Source organism: Elephantulus edwardii, unplaced genomic scaffold, assembly GCF_000299155.1.
Source record: "Elephantulus edwardii isolate Elephantulus edwardi_28Jun2011 unplaced genomic scaffold, EleEdw1.0 scaffold00097, whole genome shotgun sequence".
NCBI lineage: Eukaryota > Metazoa > Chordata > Mammalia > Macroscelidea > Macroscelididae > Elephantulus > Elephantulus edwardii.
The window spans coordinates 12,634,557-12,658,845 of NW_006399847.1; the positions used below are offsets into that span (position 1 = coordinate 12,634,557).

At 40.7% G+C, this 24,289-nt stretch overlaps 1 protein-coding gene and 1 pseudogene across 1 annotated transcript in view; both read left to right on the forward strand.

The window, feature by feature from the left end:
- LOC102876488 (twisted gastrulation protein homolog 1-like) overlaps window positions 1–24,289 on the forward strand; it is a 96,722-nt gene that overhangs the window by 49,642 nt on the left and 22,791 nt on the right. The window contains exons 2-3 of the mRNA XM_006891419.1: window positions 5,777–5,876; window positions 22,636–22,902. Coding sequence (XP_006891481.1) covers window positions 5,777–5,876; window positions 22,636–22,902 — 367 coding nt within the window. The remainder of the gene's footprint in view (window positions 1–5,776; window positions 5,877–22,635; window positions 22,903–24,289) is intronic.
- On the forward strand, window positions 13,002–14,458 carry LOC102847080 (annotated as a pseudogene).

Below are 24,289 nucleotides of genomic sequence, written 5' to 3' on the forward strand. Positions count from 1 at the left end.
CTTGAAGATGCATCATGGAACTGTTGCAGCCTAGAAGACACAAATTTAACTAACAAGTTAAAAGTACATGAGTCAAAAATTAAAAGCAATAATATTCCAAGTAGAGGTTCTAACAGTGGCACAAATCAAGTTACATAGGGAAAGTAGTTCTTAAAATAAAAGGCTTACTGACTAGCACTTTGTCTATTATAGTATAAAGGTTAGGAACCACAAGATGTAGAGGCTCAACTATGTCATTTATTGTTCTTAAGTCCTGGACCAAATTCTATCTACAACTGGGTTGTTTTACAGCTCGCATGCAAGGCAGAAGTGAAGTAAGGAATTGCTTAAAGGTTTTCCGTCAATTCCAACAACTAAGAAATAGTGAGAAGAGTTGGGACCTCAGAAGGCTTCTAGGACCAAATAATAGGCTCTTGTGTCCAGGAGAAAAATAATATACTTACCCATAATGTTAATGCTCACCCATGGCTCTTCTGGGAGGATCTGAATCGTTGAAGCATCCTCCTTTGTTTCCAGCTGGGAGCTGGGGTCTGTCAGTCCTGTCAGCCACGAGGACCTGATGTGGGCCACCCTTGGCCAAGTGCCCTTCAGATCCACACTTAAAGCAAGTGAGTGGGAGCTTCCTGTCTATTCTCTTGCCTATCTGTAGCTCTTCTCTGTGACACTGTCTACTGAAGTGGCCCAGCTTTCCACAGTGGAAACAATTCTGACCTCCTTTATTACCTTTGGGTGGCATTGCTTATGAGTAGGACTTCCTTTTCCTGACACAGGCCCTAAACTGAAAGCAATAGCTGTCCCAATTATTTTGGCCACTCTCTGGTCTTTTCTCTTCCCTCTAGATCCTAGTTGTTAAAAGAGGGAACAATTTAAACAAATATATAACAAATAATTTTGAACAATATAATCTTTTAAGTTTAAGGCTAGAAATATTATCAATATGATCATTTCCAATCCAGAGATACATGTTCCAATGCAGTTGCTATTTTCCATAAATGGTTTTGGTAAGAAGAATATTGTAATGTGGATATAGTTCCACTATTCCTCCTCCATGCCATGATATAGTGTTATTAACATGAGCAGTTATAAATCCTTCCTTACTCTAACTTAAATTTTTTTAAATTAAATTTATTACTAATTTCAGTAAAAATTTACAAAGACTTTGGATTTCCATTCATTCATTCATTGTTGCACATTTTCCCCCCTCCTAACCTTCCCCCCCAGAAGACTACCCTCCTGGAAAAGTAAAAGAAAAATTCTTTCATTGTTTTATAGACCCTCCCCCAGGTCCACTCCACTATGCAGCCTTCACTCTGGACTCCTGTCATGACAAAAATACCTAATCACATATCCCTTTTAAACAGTTTTGTCCCTCATCTGTTTCAATGCAGTGTACATTATTGAACCCATCTTTCCCAATCTCTCCCTGTTTTACAACAGTGGCACCATGCAGTATTTGTTCTTTTGTGACTGAGATACTTTACTCAGCATAATGTCCTTCAGAGTCACCCATTTTGAATAATATTGCATGATTGCCTGAGTTTCTTGTTTTTCAATGCAGCATAGTATTCCATTGTGTGAATATACCACAGCTTCTCTATCCATTCATTTATTGATGGACACTTAGGTAGTTTCCACCTCCTTGCTATTGTGAACAAAGCTGCTATAAGCATGGGTGTGTAAAAAGTTTATTTTTTAAATAAAAGGTGTTCCAGCAGAATGTGGAAATTGTCCATCAATATCATTAAAGTCACATGCACATAAAATCTTGCTGAGGAGTATTAAAAACCTGCCAACACAGTACATCAATAGAGAACTTCCAGAAATTCAGACAGGATTTAGAAGAGGCCATTACATCAAGGATATCACTGCTGATGTCAGATGGATTTTGGCTGGAAGCAGAGAATACCAGAAAGATGTTTCTCTCTCTTTTATTGACTATGCAAAGGCATTTATTTGACAAATGCATATTATTATCCACTGTGTGGATCATAACAAATTATGACTAACATTGAGGAAAATAGCAGTCCCAGATAACTGTGCTCATGTGAGACCTCTGTCTAGACCAAGAAACCATGGTCCAGACAGAACAAGGAAACATTGTATGGTTTAAAATCAGAAAAGGTGTGCATAAGGGTTGTATCCTTTCTCCATATCTTTTCTATCTTTATGATGAACAGATCATTGCGGTAGCTGCACTATAGGAGAACAGTGTGACATCACCATTGCATTCACCAACAGCTTGCATTGAGCAGATAACATAATCTTACCAGCTGAAAATGAAGGGGACTTGAAGCACTCACTGTTGAAGTTCAAAGACAGTAATATCTATTAGTCTATATTGTGTCTTAACATCACGAAAACAAAAATCTTCACTATGGAGTCAGAAATCTTCACTACAGAGCCAATAAACAACCTCATGATAGAGAGAAAAAAGATTGAAGTTGTCAACAGTTTTGTCTTGGTTGGGTCCACCATGAACATCCAGAATAACAGCAATCAAAAACTCAAAAGTTGGGGAGGAGGGGGTGGGTAGGGAGAAAAGTGCAACAGTGAATGATTGGAAACCCTAAGTCTCTGTAAACTTTCATTAAAGTCAATAAAAAACAAACAAAAAAAACCCCACAAAACCCCTCAGAACTTGTGATTTTCCATTGGGAAAATCTGCTGTCAAGGACCTCTCCAAAAGTTCTAATGAGCTTCTTTTTAAAAAAAAAAAAAGAGAGCAAGCACCTCATGAGGATGGCCATATCACCTGAACCAACTTCACAAAGGGTAACTGTCCTGTCAACAATATTAACAACACAAAACCAATTCCCATGAGGTCAGACATTTCCCTAGTGCTCCCACACCTCTTTCTACTCATCCTAACACCAATCTTGCGGGGTCCAAAATCAATGTTCTTTGTGCTCATAAGACCTCATAGATTCAGATTAATAGCAGAATACAATCCCAGCTTCTAAAATATGCTCGTAAGCACCTTAGTCTTGAGCCTCAAAGCTTTAACCTTGCATTACAAAATTCTCAGTCCTGCCAATTATTGCTCTCCCACCGTCTTCTTCTTCTTTTTTTTTTTATTATTTTATTATTTTTTGTGTGAGTGTACCGTCAAATCAGATCTGACTGGTACAGGAGGAGATTGTCCCTCCTTCCCCGGCAGAGCATCTGGTGGATTCGAACCGTGCGCCTTTGGGATTGTAGTTGCAGCTCCTTGCCACTAGGCCACCAGAGCGCCCCTTCTCCCACCGTCTTCTGTCCCTACACACACAGACACACACACACACACACACACACATGCACGCACGCCCCTAGTCCTCCAACAGATGTGAACAAAGGCTCTTAGCTCTGTTTCTGTGGCTGATAGCCGTTCCAAGGTCAGCTCTGTATAATGTCGAGTCTCTGGTCCTCTGCCTTGGCCACTGTGCTGCTGTTGTATGCCTGCTTCCTTTTTGCTGGTATTGAAACTCTTGAATCTGCCTTCTAAGTCTGTTCAGTTGGCTAGTGGAAAGACTAGGCAATCTCTTTGTGGAAAGGCTCATACACCCTATTACAATATTCCCACCTATCAACTTGACAAAGTTAAATTTAATAGGTAGGAATGCTATTTGAACCAAAAAACCCTTAACACCACAACCTGATCTAAGCTTTGATCTTTTCAGTTACTTCTTATGCATGTGAATGTTGGAGAATGAATTAAGATAACATAAGAATTGATTCTTTTGAGTTGTGGTGTTGGAGAAAAGTACTGAACATCCTATGGACTGCCAAAAGAACAGACAAGTCAGTCCTAGAGGAAGTCTGTACAGGTTGCTCCTTGGAGTCTCACAGACTTTGGGCATGTTGTCAGGAGAGGCCATTCCTTGGAAAAGGACATGAGCTAGCAGATGTGGAGGGTCAGAGAAAGATAAGATGACTCTCAACAAGGTGTTTTGACCCAGTGACTATAACAATGGACTCAAGCATATGAGAAATCATAAAGATGGCACAGGATAGAGTAAGGTTCAGATTTGTTGTTCATAGGTCACTTTGAGTCACAGACACCTAACAACCCAATATCTATCCATTTGTCTTTCTATAGATCTGGCATTTCCTTATTACAAAGTATTTTCTATTTTTGATAGCTATTGCAAATGGCATTATTTTCATTTATCATAATTCTCTTTGCTATTTTGAATGCTGATCTTCTATTATCCACTTTGTTGAGTCTTTGCACTAGCTCCTATAATTTTCTTACTTCGTTTATATGTATAGCATCATATTATCTACAAATAGAGATTGTTTTGCTCTTTTCTTACCAATTTGTTTTTAGGTGCCATCAAGTCAACTAAGACCCATAGCCGCCCCATGAACACAGATCTGAACCTTGCCCTGTCCTGAGCCATCCTCATCATCTCTAATATGCTTGAGCCCACTGTTGTGGTCACTATGTCAATCCAATTTTTTGACGGTCTTTCTCTGTTTTCTCCACCATTCCCAGCGTCATGTTTTTTCCCAAGGACTGACCCCTCCTGACGACATGTCCAAAGTTTTATAAGACAAAATTTGACCATCTTTACCTCTTAGGAGCACCCTGGTTGCACCTCCTCCAGAACAAACATGTCTCTTCTCCTGGCCATCCATGGGATGTTTCAGTACTCTTCTCCAGTACCATGGCTTACATGTGTCAGCTCTTCTGTCATCCTGAATCACTGTCCAGCTTGAGCCATTTGAGCTAGTTAGCTGGATGAGTTTCCTGGGCTCCTTAGGCACCTGCTGCATTAGTTGGTGATCGGCTGGTCTAGGACGGCTTCCATTGGCCCATCTTGTTTCTATAAATCAGGTCTTATCTTTTTTTCAGCAGGCTATGGCAGGTTTCACATGGCGGGTGGGCAAACTTCTAAGAGGTATGGAAGAACTGAAGACTTAATGAAGCCTAGATTGAGAATTGACAGAACTTCACTGCCATCAGAGTATATTGCCCAGACAAGTCTCAGGACTGCTTAAATTTAACCCACAGCAGTAGAGTCAATTCAAAAGCATAGCAACTTTCCATTGGGATTCTGACCCTGTAAATCTTTATAAGAGGACACTGCTTACCTTCATCTCTCAGAACACTTGGTAGATTCAAACCACTAATGTGACAGCATCCTGACATGTTATACTCTACACTCCGATGGCTTAGCTTTAAGAGTCTGGAACTAAACCTTCTCCCTTGATCTGAGGAGCTGCGAGGTTATATTGCAGAGGATAGATACAGAGAGGGGACAAAGTGTTGTCTTCTTCTAAATAATCTGTCACACAAAGCTTACAGTTTGTTGAAATGACATTGTAGATCCATAGAAATAACAGGCTTTTTAAAAGGTGGATTTCTTAATACCTTACAGGATAGTAAGAAACCACAGGAATAAATTTCCACCTTCTGAAGGGAGGGAAACGGCTGGAGAACGTGAACGTAAAGGGCTGGCGAACATAAAAGGCTGAAGCTCCCTCAAGCCTCTGTTTACACTAAGGCTGAAAGGGGTCCACTTGGTTCTGTTCTTGTTCTTAGTTCTGTTCTTGTGCAAAATCATTGGTTTTCAAGATGGGAAAGTGAATTTATAAGTTATAAAGTAAAATGGTTTATTTGAAATACAGTAAATGCATCCAAAATGTTTTTATGGAATTTGTATTTAATATTTTGTTTAATGATATTAAATATAAATTCATATGTTTGGTGTTTGGGGTTTTTTTTTAAATGAAAAAGTAACAATCAGAAGTACAGTATTTGGCACTTGGGTTTAAACTTCTTTTTTATTTTTAGGAGCTATGCCAGTGCCAGCCTGGAGAAGGCAACTGCTCGTGCTGTAAGGAGTGCATGCTTTGTCTGGGCGCACTTTGGGACGAGTGCTGTGACTGTGTTGGTGAGTTACCTATCTGCAGACATTTTCTTACTGATTATTGGAGAATCTTTGACTTAAAGAACTGAAGAAGAGTTTATAGATTAAAAAACTTTCCCACCATGCATTTGTTATTTTGTTGTATTGTTTCATGTTAGAATCTGTGCCATTGGTATTTTAAATACTAGCCAGATTAGCCATGGTGGATACATTTCAGCAGAGCTTCCTGATGAAGACAGGGTAGGAAGGAGGTAATCTACTTCTTAAATATTTGGCCACTGGTAACCTTTTGAATACCAGTGGAATATCATCTTATTTAATGCCAAATGAGCTGCTAGCTTGGAGGGATGATGAGATTTTATCGGGCTAAATTTGAGCTTCTTTTTGGAAGTATCACCCATTGGGGCAATTGGCAGCATCATGATAGATGGGAGAGGAAATTGATACTTTTAATAATTTCACCTTGCTCGATTCCACAATCAACACATGGCACGAGCAGTCAGGAAATCAGAAGATGATTTGCATTGAGAAAATCTGCTATCAGGGACCTCTTCAGAGTGTGAAAGATCAGTGATGTCAATTTGGAGACTAAGGTATGCCTGATCTAGGCCATGATCTTTGCAATTACTTGCTTTGTATCAGAAAGCTGGACAGTGAGTGACTAAGGGTGACAGAAGGAGAATCGATGCCTTTGAGATGTGGTGCTGGAGAAGAGCGTTAAACATCCCATCAACTGCAAAGAGAACAAACACATCTGTCCTGAAGGGGATGAAACCAAGTTGCTCCTTAAAGGCGAGGATTTTGAAGTTCCGTCTCTCATATTTTGGGCATATTGCTTCTTGGAGAAGGACGTTGTGCTTGGAAGGGTGGAGCAACAGTGTAAAAGGGGAATACCCCGATGGGATGAATTAACGCAGTAACCAAGATAATGTGGTTAGGTGTGTCAGAGACAGTGACACTGGCTCAGCATAGGGCAGGGTTCAGAGCTGTTGTACATAGGGTTGCTATCAGTCCCAGGCGTCTCAACGGCCTATAACAAGAACAGGTGCCTGGAGAGAGACATCATGCTTGATAAAGCAGAGCATCAGCTGAAAAAGGCAGCTCCTGAGTAGGTAGGTAGATTGACACAGTGAAGCCAAGCCACTGTTGTGAATATGGCACAGATTTAGGCAGTGTCCTCCTATACGCAGGGCAACTATGGAGTCAGAACTGACCAGCGGGACCTAACACAATAACAAATAGACTAGGATGTGTGTAAGGAAATGTGAGCATATCAGACTTCATAGTACTGCATTTGTTGTTTTAAGGAGTATTTGTGAAACCCGTTACACCATCAGGGTTCCCTCATATAGTCTTGTAGGACTACTATTACAGAATCCTTCAGTATGGCAACTTTTTTTCTTTTTTTCATTTCTGTGAGCTTGAGAAATGCTCAGTATCTCATTTGATTTCTAACTTTAGATCTTTGCACATTTCATTATAGTATTTTGGTTCTTTGACCTGCTTTTTGAAGTCAGCTGTTCAACTTTTTCAGTTCCTTTTTCTTTCCCCTTTTTTAAAAAAATTTTTTTTATTATTAATTTCAATGAAAATTTACAGAGACTTTGGATTTCCATTCATTCATTGTTGCACTTCACTTCTCTCTTGGAAAAGTAAAAGAAAAATTCTTTCATTATTTTACAATCCCTCCCCCCAGATCCACTCCACTATGACAAAAATACCTAACAGCATATCGCTTTTAAACAGTTTTCTCCCTCATCTGTTTCAGCGCAGTATACACTATTCAAGCTATCTTTCTCAGTCTCCCCCCCAAACCCCGAGATCAGTCCTGTTTTACAACAGTGGCACCATGCAGTATTTGTCTTTTTTTTTTCACATTTTTATTTCTGCTCTTTTATTTTTTTTTTAAGTTCTTAAATTAGTATTTGTCCTTTTGTGACTGAGATACTTCACTCAGAATAATGTCCTCCAGGGTCATCCATTTTGAATAATATCACTTGAGTTCTATATCCATTCGTTTGTTGATGGGCACTTAGGTTGTTTCCAACTCCTTGCTATTTGTGAACAAAGCCGCGATAAACATGGGTGTGCATGTATCTGCTTGGGTGGCAGTTATGGTCTCTTTGGGGTATATTCCCAGTCATGGAAATCGCTGGGTCAAATGGTATCTCTGTTTGCAACTTTTTGAGAAAGCGCCATACTGCCTTTCACAGTGGTTGTACCATTTTACACTCCCACCAACAGTGAATGAGTGTTCCAGTTTCTCCACAACCTCACCAGCATTTGCTGCTTCCTGTTCTGTTAAATTTTGCTATTTTTACTGGGGTGAGATGATATCTCATAGTTGTTTTGATCTGCATCTCTCTTAGAGATAGGGATTTTTGAACTTTTCTTAATGTGCTTTTTGGCCATCTGAATGTCTTCTTTGGTGAAGTGTCTGTTCCTATCCTGTGCCCATTTTTCTATTGGATTATTTACCTTTATCTTGAATGTCTTCTTTGGTGATTTCTTTCCCCTTTTGTTTTAGCCTCTCCATACTCTAGAACAAGCCTCAGGGTCTCTTCCGACTTCAGTTTTGGTCTTTTCTTTCTTTCCTGTCTTTTTGAGGATCTTTTACTTTGCTCATGTCTAATGGTGGCCTACATGTTTTCCCATAACTCAGCTGGTCTCTAATCGTTAATGTTCTATTCTTGAGATAGTCCCTGAAGGAATTAGTCGTTGTACTCTGATGGGATAATCTTAAGGTTCTATTTTGGCTTTCAGGGACTTGTTTTACTTCTCTTCAGCTTTAATTGAACATAGAAGGAATTAACCGTCTGTTCCACTTGGATAACAGCCCTAAACCCTGCTCTATCCTGTGCCAACATTATTATCTCTGACACACCTACACCCCTTACCCCAGTCACTGAATCAATCTGTTTCACCAAGGGTCATCTTCTCTTGCGCTTTCCCTCCACCTTCCCAAGCATGATGTCTTTCTACAAGGACTGATCCCTCCTTCCAGCATGTCCATAGTATGTCAGATGAAGCTCAGAATCCTTGCCTCCAAGGAGCAGCCTGGTCTCACCCTCTCTAGGATGTCCATATACATGATCATAATGTAGATTTTTTTGAAAAGGTGTTTACACATTTCTGTTATTTGATCAAGGCCATAATTTCAGGTTACAAATCTTTCATCTTTGTTTCTAATTTTTTTATCCTATTCACTAGTAATTATTAATGTATCTTAAATAACTGCATGTTCAGTCAGTTTCAGAGTGCAAGAGTTGCAGAAACCATAATTTTTTTTCATCTTTGGCTTTAGTGGTTGGTGTATAAATTTTACTAATAGTCATAATAGCATCTTTTCCTTCTGTGTGTATGTATCTATATAGTGATTACTACAGAAATATTCAAACAGGGTAAAAGAATGCACACAACAACTAACAAGAAGTAATTGGTTGATTCTCATCCTCTTCTGGTATTACTTACTTTCAGTCAGGATCCATCTAACATCAGCAATGTTATCCCTGGAGCCATGGCCTCCAGAGATACCAGAACAATGTCTATTTATACTTTATTGATAAAGCAAGGGGAACACTCCATAGTTTAAAATTAAGAAGGGAGTGCATCAGGATTGTATTCTCTGTCCATGTCTCTGTGCAGCGCTATCTCCAATATGTATGCTGAGCAAATTATTCAAGAAGCTAGACTTGAGGAAGAAAAATGTGACATCAGGATTGGAGGAAGACTCATCAGTAACCTGCTGTATGCAGGTGAGACAACCTTGCTAGCTGAAAGTGAGGAAGACTTGAAACACTTGTTGCAAAAGATCAAAGTATGGATTGCATCTAAATGTCAAGAAAACAAAAATTATTAGAAATGAACCAATAAGTAACATTGTAGTAGATGAACAAAGATTGAAACTGTCAATAATTCCATCTTACTTGAATCCACATCAACACTTTTGGTACCAGCAGTTAGGAGCTGTATTGCAATGAGCAGATTCAGTACTCTCCAAAGGATTAAGGAGTAATGATGTCAGTTTGAGAAATAAGGTGTGTCTTATTCAGGCATGGTCTTTCCAGTCACTTGCTATCCATCTAAGAGGTGGACAGTGAATAAGGATGACAGAAAAATGGATGCCTTTGAGCTTTGCTGTTGGAGAATAGTGCTGAACTTCCCATGGACTGCCAAAACAAACACATATGTCTTAGAGAAAGTGCAGCCAGAGTGCTACTTGGAGACAAACATGATAAAGCTTCGCCTCACATACTTCGGACATGTTGCTAGGAGAGGCTGTTTCTTGGAGGGGGACATGATGGTTGGAAAAGCGGAGGATCGGTGAAAGAGAGGAAAACCCTCAACCAGGTAGACTGGCACAGTGACTGCCTCAGTGGGTGCTAATATATCATCAGGAAGTGTAAGGATGGCACAGGATAAGACAGGGTTCAGATCTATTGTTCCTAGGGTTGTATGGTTCATATTCGACTCAGTGTTGGCTAACAACCACCACCACTTCAGCAGGAGCATGTTAGTAAGAACCCGTAGACTGAAGGAAGAAGTCTAAGATGCACTGAAGGTACTGAAAAAAGAAATAAAACCCCAGAAATTTATGGAATATCAGTCACGGTGTTTCCACAAACAGGTGCAGCCCTGAATGTACTCTCTAGTCTGTGCCAGGAAATTTGGAAGACCGTTAACTGCCCAACGGACTGGAAGAACTCAGTATTTGTCTTCGTTGCAAAAAAAAAAATCCAACAGAATACAGATATTATCAAGCAGTATCATTAATCACATCTAATTAAAATCTTACTAAAGATTATTAAAAACCAGCTGGAACTGCCAGAAATTCAAAACTACCAGCCTTCAAAAGAAGCTGTGGCATCATTTCTGATATCAGATGGATCTTGACTGAAAGCAGAATACCAGAAAGGTGTTTATTTGTGTTTTAGTGCCTATGCAAAGGCATTTACAGTGTTGTTTTTAAGTGCCATTGAGTCGCCTGCATCTCATAGCAACCCTGTGTACAGTACTTCTGAATTCTGCCGTGTCCTGAGCCAATCTCACAGTCTCCAATACCCCCCCCCCATTCTCCTACTTACTGTGTCAATCCATCTCTTTGGGGTCTTCCTCTCCTATTCTGTTATATCACCCTTCCAAGTATAATATAATATCCTTTTCCAGGTCCCTTCTGACTACATACCCAGAGTGTGTGATTTGCACTTAAAAATCCTTGCCTCCAAAATAAAATAAAAAAAAAGAAAAAAAAAATCCTTGCCTCCAAGGAACAGCCTGGCAATAAAGACCTGTTTGTTTTCTTTGTGATTCATGGTATGTTCAGTACTCTTATTCAGAACCACACCTCAAAGGCATCCTAACTAGTCTTCTAGTTATCATCTAGCTCTCTGATGCGTAGCAAGTAATTGCAAAGACCATGGCCTGAATCAGGTGCACCGTAATCTCTAGACTGACACTGTTGCTCTTTAGTGTTAATTGTGGATCCAAGCAAGCTGAAATTGTTTAATATCTCAATCTCTTCTCTATCATGGTGCTACTTATTGGCCCAGTGGTAAGAATCTTTGTCTTCTTGATGTTGAGCTTCAGTCCATATTGAAGACTACAGTCTTTGGTCTTCCACAGATGCTTCAGGTCCTCCTTAGTTTCAGTGAGCAAGGTTGTGTCATCTGCATAATGTAGATCACACTGAATTATAATTAAAGTTGAGAAAAATGGGAATCCCAGAACATTTAGCTAGGCTCTTCTGAAACTTGTGCATAGACCAAGTTGTTGTTGTTGTTGTTAAGTGCTTTTGAGTCACCTGGGACTCATAGCAACTCTATGTACAACAACCTAAACCCAGCTCTGTCAAAAGCCAATCTCACTGGCTCCAACACACCTACCCCAATTCCCCCAGTCACTGAATCAGCCCACCTCATAGACTGTCTTCCTCTCCTGTGCTGTCCCTCCATCCTCCCAAGACTAATGTCTTTCACCAAGGACTGGTCCCTCCTTGCAGCATGTCCAAAGTATGTCAAATGAAGCTTCAGAATCCTTGCCTCGAAGGAGCAGACTGCTCCAGTGAATACCACTATCATTCAGATATATGCACCAACTGGTCCAGTGAATACCACTATCATTCAGATATATGCACCAACAACCAGAGCCAAAGAAGAGGAAATAGAAGACTTCTACAAACTTTTTCAGTCAGAGATCAATCGAACATGCAATCAAGATGCATTAATAATAATGGGTGACTGGAATGCAAAAGTTGAGAACAGAAGAAGGATCAGTAGTTGGAAAATAGAGACTCGGTGACACGAATGAAGCTGGAGAAAGAATAGTTGAATTTTGCATAATAAACAACTTATACATTGCAAATATGTTTTGTAAGAAACATAAACACAGGCTATACACATGGATTTCACCTGATGGTATGAATAGGAATCAGATTGATTACATCTATGGAAAGAACTGCTGGAGAAGCTCAGTATCAGCTGTGAAAACTAGACCAGGTCCTGAATATGGAACAGACCACCAACTACTCATAAGAGACTCTGAATATTGCACTAGAGCATGAAGAAGCCAAAGCAGAGGGAAAAATTCAAGATATTAAAGAGATGAACAGAAGATTTCAAAAGGCAGCTTGGGAAGAGAAAGTAAAATATTACAATGAAATGTGCAAGGAGCTGGAGTTAGAAAATCAAAAGGGCCAAACTTACTCAGCATTTCTTAAGCTCAAGGAATTGAAGAACAAATTCAAACTTCGAGTCGCAATACTTAAGGATGCTTTGGGCAGAATATTAAATGATCCAGGAAGTATTAAAAGAAGAAGAAAAGATAGACCAAGTAGCAGCCATTTATAGAGTAAGGAGGGGATACAGCATGGTTTAAAATTAAGAAGGGTAGGGGTCAAGGTTATATCCTTTCTCCATACCTACTCAACCTGTAGCATCGAGGACTCATAGGGTCACTATGAGTTGCCTGCAACATGACGGCACTTAACAACAACTCAATCTGTATGCTTAGCAAATCATTCTGTCTGAAAAAGAATGTGCCATCAGAATTGGAAGAAGATCCATCCATAATAATCTGCAATATGCAGATGACACCACCTTGCTTGCACACAGTGAAGACTATGGAATGGGATAAAATACTGAAGAAGATCAAATGCTCTTCCGTGTGGTTATACCTCAAGGTAAAGAAAACAAAAATCCTCACAAGTGGACCATTAAGCACTATCATGATACATGGAGAAAAGATTGAAGTTGTCACTAAAGTTGTTCATTTTACTTGAATCCACAATTACACCCATGGCAGTCAAGAGATGAAATAAGGACCAAGCAAGAACAGAGCACTCTGCTCCTTCCTCAGAGTGACTTGACACCAGAGATCAGAGGCTTATGCCTAAAAAGAAGCAGGATTTCATTCCACACTTCTCCCAGATTGTGATAGTGCTGACTGAGGATGATCTTGGGCACCCAGAAATAGGTGATGCTGTTACGCAGTGCAGGAATGGCCTCCAGTAGAAAGCCATTGGAGGCAAGGACAACTGAGGTTTAACAGTGCTTGCAGTGTTTTCAGGAGCTGGTGGAGACCAGGAAGCAGGATACTGAGAGTCTGCAGCAGGCCCAGCAGTGAGCTGGTATGTGGGACTGCTCCAAGCTTTTTTTTCCTTGTGTTAGATGATATCATGGATTCATCCCTTACCCAATGTGGGCAGCCATGCTGGTATCAGAAGCCAGGCATAGGTTTGGATGCCATCAATGATACCATGCTGCTGGAATCATGTATCTACCACCTGCTGAAGCTCTACTGCCAGGAGCAGCCCTATTTTCTAAACCTAATAGAGCTCTTCCTGCAGAGTTCCTATCAGACTGAGATTGGACAGACCTTGGATCTCATCACTTCCCCCCCACCCCCAGCTCCAGGGAAAAATACATTTTAGCAAATTCACTAAAAAGAGATACAAATCCATTGTCAAGTACAAGACAGCTTTCCACTCCTTTTACCTTCCTGTAGTTACTGCAATGTATATGGTGGGCATCTGTGGGGAGAAGGAATATGCCAATGCCAAGAAGATCCTGATAGAGAAGGGCAAATTCTTTCAGACTCAGGGTGATTATCTTGATCTTTTTGGTGACCCGAGTGTGACAGGCAAGATTGGCAGTGACATTCAGGACAACAGATGCAACTGGCTGGTGATTCAGTGTTTGCTGTGGGCCTCTCCAGAACAACACCAGATCCTGCAAAACAGTTATGGGCAGAAGGAGATGGAGAAGGTGGCCCTGGTGAAGGCACTGTCTAAATTTAGAACTGGAGCCATCTGCTGTGACCAAGCATATGAAGAAGAGAGTATTAGCCACCTTATGGGGCTAATAGAGCAGCCTGCTGCACCTCTACCCCCAGCCATCTTCCTGGGACTAGCACACAAGATCTGCAAGCGGAAAAGTCACCCTAAACACCACAAGGGTAGGGAGGACAGGCTCTTTTTTTGTAAATTTAAAAAAAAAGATGAAATAAGCCTGGCCTTCATGTCCCCAGCCCGCACAACGGTCCAGCAGGCTCGACCCGCCCCAGGCCACCCTCTGCTCACAGTGTGTAAATTCAGAGACAAATATGAATGAATGAATGATGGCAATAGATAAATGTTGAAACAGTGGGGATCAGCAATTTTGCACAGGATGTTTTGGGAGATGTTGTTTATTGTACCCATCCTGAAGTCGGGACAGAGTGAACGAAGATGATGAGTTTGGTGCTCTGGAAAGTATGAAAACTGCTAGTGAACTCCATTCTCCTTTATCAGATGACGTGACAGAGGTTAATGAAGCTCTTTCGGAAAACTCAGAACTTGTTAATAAGTCTTGTTATGAAGATGGTTGGCTGTTAAAGACGACACTGAGAAATCCTGCAGAATTGGAGGAGTTTACTTGGCTCCACAGTCAACACTCTTGGTAACAGGAGCCAGGAAACCAAGAGATGACTTGCATTGGGAAGGTCAGCTGTGCAGGACCTCTCAAGAGTACTGAAGAGCAATGATGTCAGGCTAGAGACTAAGGTGTGCCCGATCACGGCTATAGTCTTCGCAATTATGTACTATGCATCAGAGAGTTGGACAGTGAATAGGGGTGCTAGAAAGAGAAGCTGGAGAAGTGTTGAATATACCATCGACTGCTAGGAGAACAAACAGGTTTGTCCGGAGAAGGTGAAGCCGGAATGCTCCTTGGAGTCAGTGATTCTGAAGCTTCATCTGACATACTTCAGGCATGTTGCAAGGAGGGACTGGTCCTTGGAGAGGGACATCGTGTTTGGGAGAGTGGAGGGACAGCGCAGGAGAGGAAGACCCTCGATGAGATGGATCGATCTGTGATTGGGGTGATGGGAATGAGTGTGTTTGAGACAGCGAGGTTGGCACAGGATAGAATGGTGTTTAGGGCTCTTGTACATAGGATCACTATGAGTCACATGCCACTTGACAGCACAGTTACAACAACAACAACGAGTGAAGAAGCCTATGAGAAATACATAAAATCTATACAAAACTACTACAAGAAATATAAAACAACTTGTTCTAGCGTATTGTTTTTGTTGTGTACTGTATTGTAGATTCGGACCGACCCATAGCTGACCCTCTGTGGGTTTTCAGAGGCAGTTTTTCACACAGAAGGAGATTGCCATCGTCCTCACATAGAGCAGCTGGTGGCTTCAAACCCTGTGCCTTCTAAACTAGCTGTCCTATATTAATGGGGAGTGGAATTAAAACAGCTTTTAGCAAAATATAGTGGGAAACAGAAATGACATGTTGCAGTTACATTGCAGGAAGAAGGTACCCTTTAACATTATGTTGTTGATTGCCTTCAAATGGAGCACGACTTACAGTGACCTATGAACAAACGGCCTGAAGCTGCTCTACAACTATCAATATTTATCAGAGTTCATCGAGTTTCCGGGGGCATGTTGTTTAGGAAGCAGATGCCATTCCTGCTTCCAAAAGAAAGGCCTAGGGCTGTCCTTTTCTGCCACAGTGAGTCACTGTGACCTGAAATGTACTCCATAGCACCTAGCAACGACAGAGAGAGTGTCTCTGTGTGTGTCTGCACACGTGCACGCACACACACACACACACATGCATATGCTTGCCATCTGCTAAATCTCTTCTCAGACTTCAGAACTTCATTTTTCTACGGGAACACAATGGTATGACACACTTTTAGGTCAAAAGCCAGTGCTATGGGGTTGTAACTATTCATAGGTGACCCTCCAGTAGGCTTCAAAAGCTATAAATTGACCAGGAGGAAACTTCCCATCTTTCCCCATAGCAGCAGCTGGATTTGTACTGCTGACCTTTGGGTTGACAGCACAGTTCTTACCCACTAGGCCACAGCCAGGAGCCCCTTCTGTGAGGGGAGGGTCAGATAGAATCTAAAGACTCTGAATGAAAAGCCAGCTGCAGGTGGGCTGGGAGGTAGCACATGACAGTAACAAGAGCCCAAACAACAAAAGATAGAACAAAAGCTGAGCAAGGAGAGGGCAGTATGGTCCCAGGAGTCCTGTCACACTGGCCTGTCGGCAAACTCCAACAATCAATCAGGAAAACAGGGCACGTCCATTCTTGGGTTAGGACTCCAACAGAGAGTACGTATCAGAATTTTAGGCTAAGTAATAAATGAGAATTAAAGACGAGAACCTGGGCATCTAGAATCTCCATCAGTGCTGTGTAACAAAGTGATTTTGGGGACAGAAGTGTTTCCTGTAAGCTCCCTATAAGACAGTGTTATAGAATCTGAGCGTTACAGTCTGAAGCCAGTATTCCTTCATGGTATCCTGGGAAACATGGATGGAGCACAAATACCAAAAATAGCTAATGTACAGACTTACCTACCCAGTGCTGTTTATACTGGTGGCCAGGTGCACAGGGAATTGCACTGCTGACTCAAATGCTGCTCCTCTCTGGCAGTTCAAATCCAGTAGTCTCTGTGGACAATCTCCTCCCAGGCAATTTACAGCCTTGGGAAACCCGCTGTAGCAGTCCATGTTAATGACAGTGAGCTAAGTTGAGATCAGCTTATACCAGGGGGTTAGGAGCAAGGGCCACTAGAAACAGATTTTATTGTATAGTAAGCTCAATTTATCCTCAACTCTCACTGACTTAGCAATTCCTGGTCTAACTGCCAGCAGGTATCCCACTCACAGTAAAATGGGAAAAGCAAAGATTTACAGATTCAAAACTACCCAAGCACAGCTGATAGTACAAACTGTTCATCATCAACCAGCTGGCCCTGTTTTTCCACCACTAGTTCACACCTACCAACCATCACATCTTAGAACCAGGACCCAGCCAAGACTCTGTTCAGCTTACACTCAGAACTGTCATTCATTAAAGTAACTACAGTGACCACAGAGTAATTTCTCCACATGCAATGTCCCACGTGATTACCCTCGGCAAGACCAGCGTTTTACAGATAACCAAGCACTGCCACTCACACAGCACCATACTAACACTGACTCAGTAAAACAGCTGAACGAGCAAGCTCACTAGTTTAGACTTTCACCTCCTATAAACCCCATACACACTTTCTTCACATTTCCCTGTGAATTTCCTTGTGAATTTTTTAGTTGTAATATCCAGAATTTATTAATTTACCTGTGTTAAGAATAGTTATATAAATTATAGGCTCAAAAATAGTCTGATATCATGTACTTACTACTGATACCTGTACTAGGATTTGGGTCAGAATACCTAGCAAACTTTCCGCTAGAAATTAAGAAGTTTTTTCTTAGCTGTACAGTGTCAGCTAAAGAACAGTACGATCTTCTTGTTATTGTTGCTGTTAAATGCTGTCGAGTCGTCTGTGACCCATAGCGACATACTGCCTTTGCTGATGCTATTTTTTTACAGTGCGGCAATAACCTTGCAGCAAAATAAACAATTTCATAATTAAACATTCAACGTTTAATCATGAAGATTATTAGAAAAGGGATAAGGTGAAATCATCCCTCCATATCTCCTTTCAGGGAGCTAAGTCCATTCCTTTGATGATGTGACTTTCTAATAAATCTGTCATTACTGTTTTAGCTAAAAAAAAAAAAGATGAAACAAGATGTTGCTTTGGGGAAATCTATTGTCAAGGACCTCTTTAAAATGCTACAGAGTAAAACTAATCTAAGCCCTGCTATTTTCACTTGCTTGGTATGCATGTGAGAGTTGTACAATGAGTGTGAAAGATAGCAAAAGAATTGATTCCTTTTAATTGTAGTGATAGCAGTGAATATTGATTGTGCTCTGGTCAAAAGAACAAATCTGTTTTGGAATAAAGAGGCTAGAGTTCTTATAAACGATGGGGAAGCTTCATTGGATGTACTGTGGGCGTGTTATCAGGAGGAGACGATCCCAGGATGAAATCATGCTGGGCAGTTAACCCTCGGCTACACAGAGGGTTGTCTATTAGGGTAGTTGGATCCATCAGTCACAGGCTTTATCTTTTTAAACAAATGTCGGTGTAGCTCTGCCCTTAATAGAAATTCGAGCACGTGTGTCCTTCCTTAGTGTATGTAACAGTTTTCCAGGGCTTTCAGTCTTGTCTTGATTTTGCAGTTTATTTATGATTATAGGGTTGAAGTGTCGGATTACAGTTCCTCAGTAAGGACAGCCTCTTGTCTTACGTGCTCTCTGGCAGGCTCCCTCTAACCTCTGCCTCCCTGACCCTCCCTTGTGGCTCTGGGTCAGGTTTTCAATTCTCATGCTGTCAAATCACAACCAGCTCATAGCTGACCCTCCTCTAGTTATCCAAGACTGAATTACAGAGAAGGAGATTCCCTGTCTTTTTCCCCCAAGAGCTGCTGGTTGATTCTAAGTCTCTGACCAGAGAGATGTAGCCTTGGGTTAATAGTGCAATTCCCTACAGACTGGGCCACCAAGAGGGCCAATGTTACAGAGCTCTTTTAGTTTTGCCAATGATGGTGCTTACTGCCCATCTCTCTTTCAGTAAGCCTAGGCGGGCCCTTTGGCTCTCGCTCTGTGAAAAGGTCGTTCTGGTTCTGCTCTGTCTCACATCGATCTCTGATGTCGACCACGTCTTCTGCTGCTGCTGCTGCTGCTGCTGCTGCTGTGCTGCTGCTGCTGCTGCTGCTGCTGCTGCTGCTGCTGCTGCTGCTGCTGCTGCTGCTGCTTGTCTGATCTCCATATTGCAGAAGTCACTGGCCCAAAAGGATGTATTTTCCTCTCTGCTGCTGCTTTCTTGGTTGTAGCAAGGTTCCCTGCAATTCAGGTTCAAGTTCATCTCTTTTCTCTTGGATTTTGCTTTGCACAAATTATATAACCCACACATCCTCTTTAAGATCTTGCTTAGAAGTATCTTCAGTAATAAATCCGATGTTATCGCTGTCAGGGTCTACTTTCCACCAGACATTTGCATATAACTTAAACAAATTCTTTGCCACCACATACAAAAGTATTGTCTAATCACATTTGTCATTTGCTTTTAAAGTATTACCAAAAGCATTTATTTAATACACATGTTGCTAGCAACACTATTGGTAGTGCCAAATGTATAGGTCTTATTACTTTCTTGTGAGCTCTTACTGGAATCACCTTTGACATCTATGGCTCTACCATCAAAGTATTCAAGAAAGTCTAGACTTGTTCCCACAGGCTGTAAAGTTGGACCCCTCCAATGGGTTTTCAGAGGTTGTAAATCACAGGAGAGATTGCTCATTTTTCTCCCTCAGAACAACTGGTGAATTCAGACTATGTGTCTTTGGCTTTGTGGCCCAACTCCTTACCACCAAATTTCCCTCCTTACTATTATTGTGCAGCTTAAAATTCTTCTAGCCTCTGCCCATTACCCTATTCCAAAACTACTTTTATCAAATTCTGTCTCCCAAGTTCCTAGTGCTCCTGTAATAGAAATACCTCATATGGTTGGTTTTAAAAAGTAGAATTTTTTTTCTCTCACAATTTAGGGGCCCAGTAGTTCCCAGTCAGGACTGCCTATAGGGGAGGCCTTCCCTGACTCTGACTTCCTCTTTTCTCCAGTTTCTGCTGCCTGGTTCCTTGGAGATCTTTGTGTAGATTGACATCCATCATCCTCTCCTTAGTTCTCTTATTTAATCTCTATATCTAAAAAGACGTTCTTAAAATATAGCCTACATGAATTGTACTTTATTAACATAACAAAGGCAGCCCATTCAAAATTATATTATACCACTGGCACAGCACTTATTCACTGGAACATAGTCCAGTCTGTTCTGTGTATTTGTGTATTCTCATATTTATAGAAGACAGTGTGGGAAGATATATCATGAACTAAAAATTTGTGACTTTCAGAAGGGTATGTGGAGAACAAAAGAGGCTTTTTAATTTTTACATTGATGAATTTTTTATAAAAATATGTTATACTTAGCATATTTAAAAATACATTATTCTCTTTTATATAAGAGTCCTAGTAGTCCTTGTAAAACAGAACGCTGTTTTTACAGGCTTTCTGAGGAACTGTTTCCAAAATATATTAAGCAAAAACAGCAAGCAAGGTACAAAGTGTATAGGGAGAATGCTGTCGTTGTCTTTTAGAAAGAAAATGGCTTTTGTGTCATTTGTAGCAAGAAGAAAACCCCAACCTCCCCTCCTCTGAGATTTAACCCTTCTCATCTCTTAAAACCTCAGTTGATGTTTCCCCTTGCTTCAGAAGCCTCACTATCAAGAAAGGATCTTTATTTCATTTTTCTGTTTTGTGTTATAATTGTTTTGAATTTTCTTCCAATAGAATAAGAATAAGCATAATGTCATATTGATTTTTGCACTATTTTTAACATTACAACTATATGTATACTTTTTAAATCACTGCTGAAATAAGTCATTATTTGCATATAACTGTTGTTATGTACAGTCAAGTCGCCTGCAACCCACAGCGACCCGATAGACAGTAGTTCTGAAGCCTGCCCTGTACTGAGACTGTATCACTGATTCTGATACACCTAGTCATTGCCCCAGTCATTGAATCAATCTATCTCATTGAGAGTTTTCCTCTCATGTACTGTCCCTCCACCTTTCCAAGCATGATGTCCCTCTCCAAGGATTGGGCCCACCTTAAAACATGACCAAAGTATGTCAGACAAAGCGTTAGAATCCTTGCCTCCAAGGAACAGCTTGATTTCACCCTCTCTAGGACAAACCTGTTTATTCCTAGCAGTCCATGGTATATTCAGTACTCTTCTCCAGCACCACAGCTCAAAGGCATCAATTCTCCTTCTATTCTCTGTAGTAATTGTCCAGGTTTCTGATGTATTGCAAGTAATTGCAAAGACCACAGTCTGGATCAGGCGCACCTTAGTCTTCAGACTAACATCATTGCTCTTCAGTACTCTGGAGAGGTTCTTGATACCAGACTTGCCCAGTGCAGTTAATCTTTTGATTTGCTGGCTGCCGGTATCAAGAGTATCAGTTGTGGAGCCAAGCAAACTAAAGATGTTAATAATCTCAATCTCGTCACCATTTATCACGATGCTTTGGCTCAGTGCTGAGAATCCTTGTTTTCTTGATGTTGAACGTCAGTCCATACTGAAGGCTGCAGTCTTTGACCTTCTGTAGCAAGAGCTTCAGGTCCTCTTCAGTTTCAAAAGTCTACAAAGCAAATTAATTTTTCATTCTACCATTCATAAACAATTTTTTCCTATGACATTAATTTCAGAACCCACATGTAATAGAATTTTCCCCATTTCTTCCCTCTACTTCTGACTTCTGTTATTGAATTGTATATATGGAATTCTTTATTATTTTTGTCTGTTGCATAATATTTTATGTGGATATGCTTTCGTTTGCATGATCCCATTCCTCTGTTGTTGGACACTTAGATGTTTTCATTTCTTTGCTGTTATAACAACAGATATTGCTTCAGTAAATATGAGTGTGCATATATCAGTTCACCTTGAAGCTCTTATTTGGATCCAATAAATACTTGTATTTCCAATTTTCTAAAGAAATGCCAAACTGCTTTTCATAGTGGTTGTACTATTTGTATTCCCACCAGCAGTGTGAGCTCTGGTGATCTAGACTGTAGGATTCTCATTGGTGGCCCCACAGGAGAAAAATGAACATTCTCCTCTGAGGTGGTCTACAACTTCATAATCCACTGAAGAATCAGCAGCAAATGATACCAGAACTCTATCCATTCCAGTCTCTCTACACCCTTGCCAGCATTTGTTCATTGCATTCATTTATAATATAAAGACTCTCTGGTTTTAATTTTATTCATAGGGTAGTAATCTACTGTTGCTATTGTTTGGTTGCTAAAACTACTTTGGCAGTGGAATTCCATCATTGAGCACTTTTCTTGTTCTCTAGCAGGAAAAGGTATTCAGGTTCCTTTTGTGCTTCCTCAGCCCCACTCCTGCAATTTACCAGCTCTCCAAAGGAGTTCTCTTCCTTTAATAGATGGAGTGGCATCCACTTCCTAAACAACATGCCTCTGGAAACTCTGTGAACTTTGATAAATGTTGATAGTTGTAGAGGGACTTCAGGACTTTTGTTCATAGTGTCGCTATGAGTCATGCTCTACTCTAAGGCAATCAATAACAACAATTTAGAAAAAAAGCTGAATGCCTGGAGTGCCCATTGCTACTGAATAAAATGTTATTGCTTCTAGGCTACCTCAGCAGAAAAGGCTAAGAAAGTACCTGTGTAGTATTGCAAGTCACATCTTTTTAATATTTTGGTGCTTTGATTATAGGACAGTGACCATTGTGCTATCAGTGAACGCATTCAGTCATGCCAGTGCTAAACTTATTCTTTTCCCCTCATTCTCCTCAGGTATGTGCAATCCTCGAAATTACAGTGACACACCTCCGACGTCGAAGAGCACTGTGGAGGAACTGCATGAGTCCATCCCATCACTCTTCCGGGCCCTCACTGAAGGGGACACTCACCTAAACTGGAACATTGTCTCATTTCCCGTGGCAGAAGAGTTGTCCCATCATGAAAATCTGGTTTCGTTTTTAGAAACTGTAAACCAGCCACACCACCAAAATGTGTCTGTTCCCAGCAATAATGTTCACGCACCTTATGCCAGTGACAAAGGTAAGTGCCGGTAGTTGCTTATCTCTGTCCTCTCTTCACACTCTGATTTGAACTTCTGTGAACACTGACTTTTGGAGCAGTTTTTACTTTTGAATTTGTGTGATTTTAAGTAAGTTCTGGATGCCAGTAATTGTGATCTCTGAGTAGATGGGAGGCTGTGTTGAAGAATAGATGCCATATTCTTAATTCTTGTTTATTTTCCTGAGCTTTAATTTTTCTTTTTATAAGATTGCAGAAGTACTGCATTCCTTAATATAGTATTGTATTCCATTTAGCAATATTCAGAATGTCCTGGTGGGTTTGGGTTTTATAGTATCACTGGTATTACAAGTGATGTCATCTGTTTTCTTTATGAGAAAACTGGTATTGCAGACATCCCATTCCATGGGATGAGGTCGTCTCAGCCACAGTCTGCGAATACATGCTGCTGCTGCTCAGGGGAGCTCAGTGAGAGCAAGAGTAAGTCAGTATGCTTATTTCTTGCATATAAATTCCTTTTTACTTTTGAAAATTCTCTTAGTCTTAGGTGAAAGTTCATACTGCAGATTAATTTCCTCTTTAGCAGTTAGTTCAGGTATAAATAAATCATCCACTGGACCTGGCTGCTCTCCCCTTTTCACTGACTTCTCCATTTCCATCCCCCTCCTTGCCAGCCCCTGCTTGCTTTGGAGCAAATGCTGCTCTTTTCAGCTTTAAGGAGTACATTCTTCGTGGGTGTTCTAGTTTATTTTGTATGTCAGTCTCGTGTTTGTGTGAAAGATGGAGTGACTTCAATTTGAGGCAAAAAAGAATATCTTTGGACAGTAATCTCAGAGATTTCACCAGCCTCTGTCACTCTAGTCAGTATGGATTTGTATGTGTCTGTGTGTGTATATGTATGGATTTGAGTTTGGTTCTGTGTTTTTTCCCCATTTTAACTGGAATTGTCTGTGGTGTCCCTGGTCAGAGCATTCTGGTGATAAATGGATACCGTAGTGAGGTAGGTTTATTGTTCAAAATGGCTTTCTTTTGCCATTGACTTTTACATTCTCCACATGTTTAAGTTTGTGTACCATATTTGCATGCTGATCAGTTTTGTCATCCACCCAGGTTTATATTAAACAGATTTAGGAACAGAAAATAGTAATCTTGATATTAGCAAAAAGAAGCAACACATAATGTAGCATGTGTCCTTCACATGTCAGAGATTCCTGTGCTGAGAGCAGCAGCAGTAAAAATCTAGAGAGCTCAAGCAACAAATGCTGGAGAGGTTGTGGAGAAACTGGAACCCTGATTCACTGTTGGTGGGAGTGTAAAATTGGAAAAATATCTGCAAAAGACTCAAGCAAGACCCACACCTCACTCCATACACAAAAACCAACTCAAGGTGGATCATGGACCTAGGACT